This window comes from Physcomitrium patens, chromosome 1 (genome assembly GCF_059467195.1).
Source record: "Physcomitrium patens ecotype Gransden chromosome 1, ASM5946719v1, whole genome shotgun sequence".
Lineage (NCBI taxonomy): Eukaryota > Viridiplantae > Streptophyta > Bryopsida > Funariales > Funariaceae > Physcomitrium > Physcomitrium patens.
The window spans coordinates 14,628,147-14,636,573 of NC_143410.1; the positions used below are offsets into that span (position 1 = coordinate 14,628,147).

Sequence of the window (8,427 nt, forward strand, 5' to 3'; positions counted from 1 at the left end):
CAACCAAGATTATGATGCAAAACTTGCAACAAGACTAATACAAAATAGGAGTGAAAGGAACAAATGAGAAGAAGGGAAGGCCAACCTCACCTTCCTTCTAAGAAGAGCAGTGTAGTGAAATATGTTTGTAACAAATCCTTCTCTCTTGTTATATTTGTAACAAGTCTCTCTCTTTTAAACAATTACTTGGGATTCTATATTTAAGGTCTACAACAACTATCATTATAGATTGCTACAATGAAGATTAAATTATCATGTTTGCAAACAAATTTATCCTTTTCATTGGTTGCAAATCTAATGGTAGAAAATTTAATGTAGAGATAATTTTATTTTCATGATTGTAATTGAATGGATCACTACAAGAAAATTTTGGATTGCTTTATTACTTGTCTATATACATTTATGTAAGTAAAGAGATAAAGAGATAAGACAATGTTAAGAAATGTTGTAAGGTAGAGGTAGAGATTAGGAGGGCTGATGGATCATAATCTATCAACTGTGGTTCGACTTAGCAGTACTGGGTAGAATTAAGTCAAATATGCTGGAGTAGAACATGGATACAAGCAAGGAGTAGTATGCGTCACACCAGTGCTAGTAGCATTTACGTCAACAACTCGCTAGGAATAGTCTGACAGCAGCAACTGTGAACAATTAATTAGTGTGTATTTGTCCAGGACGGTAATGGATTAGCAACATTATCGGCATTGCATGTTGAATTAGTTAGTATTCACACACGTAGATGCTTACTGCAATGTTGCTAGTCAGCATTTGAATTTTCCATAATTTGTCGTGCTACAGGAAATTAAGGCAATTGGGCTTTGTTCAGGCATTCTGGCTTAAATCCCCACATCACTGGGGACGGATAAGTTTCTTTACAAGCGATGGACTAGTAATCTCACCAAACTGGACACTTTCAACCGTTTTATCTTGAACGAATCCATTATGTTTGGTAGCATTTCACTAACGACATCTTTAGTCTTGGAAGCTGATGGAACGCTTTGTTAGGCTGCACACACGAAAGATTCTCTGTAACAAGGCGGGTGTATGGTATGGTCAATAATCTGAGTGGCATGTGCATCAGTCCACTGATATAGAGTACTACCGAATCTGATGTACTATATTGCATCATAACTCTAAAGCCGTTAGCCAGTCTAATAACTTAATGGGACTGCAAACGACGATGGAAAGCTCGAATTGTCCGTCGTAGTTGTTGGTGCTCGAATGGTAATGGCTTTGCCATATTTTGTAAACTATCAGGATCTCACATCAACAAACTCGGTCATATGTCGACATGGATGTAGTACTGGGAAGACTGCGAGGAAACAAGAACCGAGTGATTTGCAATGCTGTATAGAGCACAAAGGAACACGACGCAAGAAAAGAATTCATGATAATCGACACATTATGATTCAAAGTTGGCACCTCAAAATTGGAAGGAAAAGGCTGGCGACTGCATCATCAGTGGCGATTGCACATTGAGCGAAATGTCCTTCAGAGGTGATGACACGGGAGTGCTTTTCTTCTTGATGATAGCTTCCTTTATTTGCTTTCGAAGCTTGCGCAAGCTCTTCGGGATCTCTGTCACATTGTGCTTACTGCCAGAGTTTTCCTTGTCTGCTTCCTCGTCAGCAAACACCATTGAAGTGTTGGGACTGCTTTGCTGATTAATCTGCTGAACATTAGGGGTGGGGTCATCCATTTCGCAGTCCGACTCGTTTCCCATGTAGGCAAGGGAGGGGCTTTGAGGTGGAGAGCTCACATGAGCGAAAGAAGGACTTCTCACTGGGGATTCACATCCCAGGTGGCTCTTCACTGGCGACGAAACGCCATCGTGACAGTTTGCGACGCTTGCGGAGGGTTCAGGCTCAGGGGCATCAGGCTCGATAACCTCCGCGGTTTTCACGAAACTGGCGTCTACGTAGACCTCAATATTCAGGGAATTGGCTTTAGCCTTACCTCCCTTATTCCTCCCGGCCTTCTTTCTAGTTCCTTTCACTCTCTTCGGCTTCACAATCTCTGATTCCTCCTCCATGTCGACAGAATCTTCGTGGGCAGCTGAACACACCAACGCTGTTAAGATCAACTCCGGCGAGGTGGTTCACAAAACTTGACAGCTCGAAACTTAACAGCTACGGAAACAGAGATAGTACCCAAGCTGAGAGATTTTACCAGAATCGTTATTTCGCTCCACCTCCTCAGCTGCAGGAACAGTAGCCTCAAGCTTCACATCATCAGCTGCGGCAACAAGAGCTTCAAGGTCGCCCTTGAATTCTGTAGATCGTGCTCCTTTCTTAGCCTTCTGGGCTTTTGTGTTACAGGGCTTTGGAATTCCAGCGTCGGGGAGAAGTTCCTTTACTGCAAGGACACCTGAGGTAGGCAGAAACGACCGCTTCAGAGGACAATGACGGAGTTTGTGGCTGAAGGGAAACTCAGCACGACACATGAGTTACCGGGGCGGCAGCATCCGCAGCTACTGAGTTCCAACTCAGTAGCGACAAAAACGGAAAAAGTTCGAGACGTGAGGATTACCATGATGGACATAGTCACTTCCGGTGGGCTGCATTTCAATGGCACCATCAGGGGCGGCAATGTCGGTAGCTGGTAGGGACGCATGCGCTTCTTTCTTCGCATTGCTGCCCTTCTTAATCACGGGTATCATTCCCTCACTCTCCCCTGCTTGTTCTGAGGGCACAGTCAGCAATAGGCCTGAAAACAACAAGGATCTATTGAGTCATGACTAGTATGCAGACTCATGCATCCATGGAAAATTTCACAGAATGTCGTGTAATTGGGCTTAGGTGAGGAAATGTTACCACTGTCTGAATTCCCGCAGCCACTGAACTGCATCACGTCGACAGCTGCTGCTGATGATTCCGACTCAATCAGAGGTGGAGCGGAAGTTGCTGCTTTATTGCCTCTCCCACGTCTCTTAGGTGCCAGCTTGTGTTCTTTGCCACCGTCCGCCGAAGTAGGTACTACAGTGAAATCTGCAATAGAGACACCGACGGCTTCTGTTGTAGAAGAGACGGCTGCAAGGATTTCCTGCTGATCATTAATAGTGGCTTTCTTGGATCTCCCTGTTCTTTTCCCGGTACGTTTACGCACTTCATTTTTCCCTGGACCACCATCTACGGGCGCCTCCTCCAAGGAAAGCTTTTCTATGTATGCAACGAGGTCGTCCTGGGGTTGGACTTCTGGTACCACTTGTTCCTCACATTCAGCACCCGGGAGGCTGCCTTTGATATCTTTCTCTTCGCTAAGGAGAATGTTAGTCAAGCTATCATGAACATCCACATCTCCCTCCATCGGTTCATCCAGGTCACCGTCTGTTCGGGAACGGTCACAACGAACGGCGAAAGCTTCCTCTACTGGAACCTCCTCCAGTGAAACATCGATATTGTCAGAGTTGTCCTCCCTAGATACGCCAATTGCTGCGGAAATAATCGCAGGAATGTCTGAAGCAGTTGCAGCCTTGACTAATGCACTAACGCTCTTGCTCTTCATCGCAAGCTTCTACACATGTTACACAAGCAAGATTCAGACGAATTGAGGAAGAAATGACAGTTCGAACGAATGGTAAGTTGTGGCCGAGTTCCGCATGCTACTCAAGGTTATGGGAAAGCCAAAATGGGAGTTTGTGATGAGCATCGAGCCGACAATAAAAATTGCTTAAAGTCTTAGGACGAGATGAGATTAATAACCTTTGAATCCGCAGAAGGCTCCACAACGTCCAAGTGCTCCGCAGATATTAGGGTAGGGGCAGGGACCACAATGCCTCTTCCTCTGTTCCTACCGGAACTAGACTTCGCGGGTATGCAATCGTCCACAATCAGTGGATCTGCATCCACAACCGCAGCTCTTCTAGAAGATCTATCTCTGGTCTTCTTCGAAGCTACAACATTATCGATGGCATTCTCGACAACTCCTGGATGATAGGGCAAGGGAGAATAGTAAAGCAGTTGTTTAAACACGGAACTTAATTACGGAGTGACTCTACTCAGAAAGAGTATACAATATTCAAGTTAGGTCTGGATTTTATCTTCAAATGCAAAATAATACAGTGCTTGTGAGACAAGGTTACGGAGAGGCTAAATTTAAGATTGTACCAATAGAGAGCATCAGGTGTCCTGAGAGTATACCTTCGTGGACACCTTCTGGGATTGGTTCATCAGCAGGCGCCGCAGGGGCGGCCTCCGCGAGCGTGTCGACATTAGCTGTTTTATCCTCGTCGGCACCCTGAAAAGTATCCAAGCGAAGAAAAATAGCGCTATGAATCAGCAGACTCATCAATGCGCCCAAGCGACTGACGGCAACAACGATGATCCAAATGAAATCAATACTAGTTTCCGCTTACAACCACATCTTCTCGGGGTAGATATCTGCTCACTTGTGTTAAAAGGGGGTTCAATTTCCCGTTGGCTTCTGTAAAAAGGGTACCGCGGTCCTATACACGACGGCGAGATAAACTGAAGAAGAAGAAGATCTCAGACCAGATGGCGAGGGCACAACTTACATTCAGCAGGGCAGCCAGAGCATCCGCCATGAACACATTAGTCTTGTTGGCAGGTATCTTGTACTGCTTACACAGCGCCTGGAGCTCTCGTCTGCTAAGGGCATGATAGTCCATAGATACCAGATGCGGTGTAGACAAACAACTGGGAAACGGACCACGACAAAGGGATTCACGATATAATTCTGTAGCACCAATATGAAATGTCCTTCACTTCCAAGGAATAGAGATTCACACCACAAACACTGTAGCTAAGACAGTAGGAATCGACAACGTACCCAGACAAAGACCACCCAACCTATTCAGATAGAATACCACCTACCTCCAAATAATGTACGAGACACACTCAATGGAAGAACCGAAACGACTAACAAGACCAACACACACACACACACACACACTCAAATACACACACTAATCTCTCACTCAAGGTTCTACAGAGACAGAACTAGGAGCTTCACAAGAGTCACTGAAGATTAGCCTAGAACTACTGACTGACGATGGACTGACCCAGACACAGACACGCATCCGAAGACGACGACACTGAAGAGGAGCTCAGACAGCAACTAAAGTCCGCGGGAGCTCCTCTTCAATTTGAACCACTATGCACCGAACCCAACACCGAACCGAACGTCGAACCTGTCCCGTACCAAACCCTGCTCAGCCATGCCCAAGAGCGTTGCCGAACCAGATTGTTTCAAACCGTCAAGGGCGGGCGCTCTTTCGTAACGGTAACTCAGCGCCGCGGTGGCAGGGGGTTTGCGAGCCATCCAAAGTTTTCATTCGTTGGCCTCTTTCAATCCCAGGTGAAGCCCTTTCCCTTGCTTATATCACGAATGGATAAATATGGATTTGTAATCATATATATATATATATATAATATTTTTATTGAAAATATAAATTTATTTAATTTACTTAAATATTTTATTATATAATTATTAATGATTAAATTTCTACTTAATACTATTTTCTTCCTATTGTTTTAATTGTAAAGTTTTTTATTTTTTAAAGTTATGAATTCTTTTACAAATTAAAGTGTATTCAACTTTTTGAAAACGTTCTTCATATACAAATCAATGTGTATATCCTTGAAATTTGCCAAAATATCAAGAAAATCCTTGTATTCTCGATAATATCAAATCTATCCCTATATTTTTTGATAATTACAAATGTGCCATTCAATATGATAAGTTGTAATCTTTTTATTTTTTTAAATTGCAACTAAGGCCTAAAGTGCATATTGTACAAATTTTGGCATGACACTTTGCGTGATATCTTGAAAACCTCACAAAATAGACACCACTTCTATTGTTGCCAATGTCAGCGCATTCATAAACTATATCAACTAATCATATAAGAATCTACTTTGGATTTATTTTTAGTAATGGTGTCTTGATTAAGGACTCTAGATATTATTGCCACATGAAAGAAGCACAATATGATGTTGGCAGCATCATCAGATGCAACATTCTTAAAATTAAATCCAAGATCAAGTATAGTAGCTATTGGAAGAATTCACTTCATGTTTCTCTCAACCAAAGCAAGCTGCAAGGATCTCAACCTTACTAGTAATAATAACATTTTGATCATCAAGTTATCTTTATGCAAATACAATCTCATAAATACTATCAAGAATTCTTTAGTTATGCCAATAAAAACTAAGTTAGTACTCAAATTTAGTCATTTTCAAAGACTTGCATTCACTTCCTCTTTTAGGACTTTTTGAAAAAAAAAAAATCACTTTAAATAGAGTTTGATATGATATTAAGATTGACAAAGTTAACTAAGCTTCTTCTATCTATGGTAGTGGTACTTAAACAATCCCATTGATATAGAATATTTGATTCATGGTCATCAATTCTAATACTTATGTAAAAAGCATAGTCTAAGTTCTTTTATGTCTTCAAGATTCTTTGGATTGAGACTATTTCAAAGAATAGACTAATCTTACTCATATTTGGCAACTAAAAGAGAATATATCTAAAAAATAAATAAAAAAAAGACTTTGCATTATAAATTAATTTTAGAGGAAAGAAAAGATTTATCAATATTTTTTGGGATATATAAAAACGACTTTACAAAAAAAGAATGTGTCAGGTTGTTGACCATTGAGAGCTTATAATTCTTTAAAAGATAGAAGCTAATGAGGTCATAGGCCACTTTACAAAGAGCTTATGAGCATAGTAAAGAAAGTTTGAATTTTATTTTGAACCACTAAAAGAATCCTTTTATCAATTGCTACACACGATAAAATAAAACAGCTTCTATTTTATGAGGTGCTTAAGATATAGAACAAAGAGTAGTGTCAAAATCTATGCCATATTTATTTTGGGCCCAATTGTAACTATAAAAAAAAAAAGGTTTTAGCTTATTATATTAAACAACAAATTTACAATTATCACAAAAAGAAGGGGTAGATTTGATATTATCAAGAATATACAGGTATTATTAATATTTTGGCAAATTTTAGGAATATTTATGATATTTTTGCACATATATATATATATATATATATATATGTATATTTGCATATATTTTTTAAAAATTAAATAATCTCAAAATAAACATAATCTTATTTAATTCTTTTTTCTATTTAAAATAAAATTTGATACATTTATTATCCTAATTTCAAAATAATATTAATATATAAAAATATTTAATACATTACTCAAATTTTGAAATTTTAAATGTTCATACAATTTAATATTATAATTCAATATTTATGTTTAGTAATTGAAAATATACTCTTAATTAAGTAAACATGTCATGCTTTAATGAATCCTTTGTAAAGCAAGCATGTTCTTTCACTGGTTGAGGGATTATATGAGCTTTGAGTAAAGTTGTTATAAAATAAAATTCTAAATCTTACACAATTAGTGTAGAGTTTTTGTATAAAGTAAAAATATTTAGTAGAAATTCTTCTAAAACAAATCAAAGCCTGTGTTCCCGTCAAGATAATTACAATGTTGTTTACATCTTTACTACGGAAGTTGACACAGGAGCTTCACTCCTACATAAAATTCAATATTTTAAGCCAGGAAAGGAATTATTATATGATTTTTCATTTTTTTCTTATCTAACCATGTGATTTTAAAAGTATATAATTTCAGTACTTCATATTTCCAGAAATATTGAGTTAAATTCATAATCTTTAAAGAAAATATAAATATAAATACATATTATTGAGTTGTAATTTTTTTTGCGATTGACAAAAGACAATTTCTAAAAATAGAATTGTACTTTATCCAGCCATTTTTGAAAAATAATTTCAATAGAAAAGAAAGTGCTTTTAATGATAGGAACTACTTTGTCATGAAGTTTTCACTGATTTATATTATAATTTTATAGTTACTGCATATTAATCAAATTTCTAATAATGACAATACTTATTTTAACGCAATTATGATTTGAATCTGCAACTAAAGTAATATATATATATATATATATATAGATAGATAGAATGAAATTTAAGCTTGCTTTTTAAAATCACTTGTATCCATTAGATTTGTGTATGTGCTGATACGGTAGAACATTAAAATAAACAATGAAAGTCTTTAAAATATTATTTAGTTTAATTTATTGTTTTTTTTCTGTAGTCTTTAATGATGCGGATCATTACAAAATTTTCTTTTTTTTCTTTAAAATATTATGTAATAAAAATAATCTTTTAAAGTTTATAGTATATTATGGGTGCATTCTTATTAAAATTTACTACATTTTTGGTGTTCAATGCCGTAATTTTAAAGTGTTCCTTAAGTTTGAACCAATCTGAATGTCTTGAACAAACTATTTATTTGAACAATGACAAAGTAGTCATTTTTGTATTTAATAAGGTTATAAAATATTATAATAAAATATTTTGGTTTTCTATATTAAACTGAAAAATATGTCACTAGAATAAAAGTTGAAATTCTCAA

At 37.6% G+C, this 8,427-nt stretch overlaps 1 protein-coding gene across 4 annotated transcripts; it reads right to left on the reverse strand.

Annotated features, from left to right (window-relative positions):
* Positions 1-740: 740 nt before the first annotated feature.
* Positions 741-5,067, reverse strand: LOC112289641 (uncharacterized). Of its 4 annotated transcripts, none has more exons than XM_024535026.3 (8): positions 4,514-5,067; positions 4,140-4,236; positions 3,702-3,925; positions 2,814-3,513; positions 2,530-2,673; positions 2,170-2,367; positions 1,423-2,055; positions 741-1,312 (listed from the first exon to the last, which is right to left on the reverse strand). In XM_024535026.3, exons 1-7 carry the CDS (start codon positions 4,625-4,627, stop codon positions 1,424-1,426), a joined length of 2,109 nt encoding a protein of 702 aa, XP_024390794.1. In that variant the 5' UTR covers positions 4,628-5,067; the 3' UTR covers positions 741-1,312; position 1,423. The 4 variants fall into 4 exon arrangements, with proteins under 4 accessions (XP_024390794.1, XP_073390655.1, XP_073390660.1 ...); XM_073534554.2 differs by having other exon boundaries at positions 741-1,006; positions 2,530-2,706; XM_073534559.2 differs by having other exon boundaries at positions 741-1,026; positions 2,530-2,706.
* Positions 5,068-8,427: the final 3,360 nt, after the last annotated feature.

What these genes read in the sequence shown, in the direction of transcription:
- LOC112289641 (XM_073534554.2), bottom strand. Translation starts at nt 4,627, where the DNA reads ATGGACTATCATGCCCTTAGCAGACGAGAGCTCCAGGCGCTGTGTAAG. An exon ending in CCCAGAAGGTGTCCACGAAG is followed by an intron (nt 3,926 to 4,139) that starts GTATACTCTCAG and finishes CCTATCATCCAG; the next exon opens with GAGTTGTCGAGAATGCCATC. An exon ending in AGCCTTCTGCGGATTCAAAG is followed by an intron (nt 3,514 to 3,701) that starts GTTATTAATCTC and finishes TAACATGTGTAG; the next exon opens with AAGCTTGCGATGAAGAGCAA.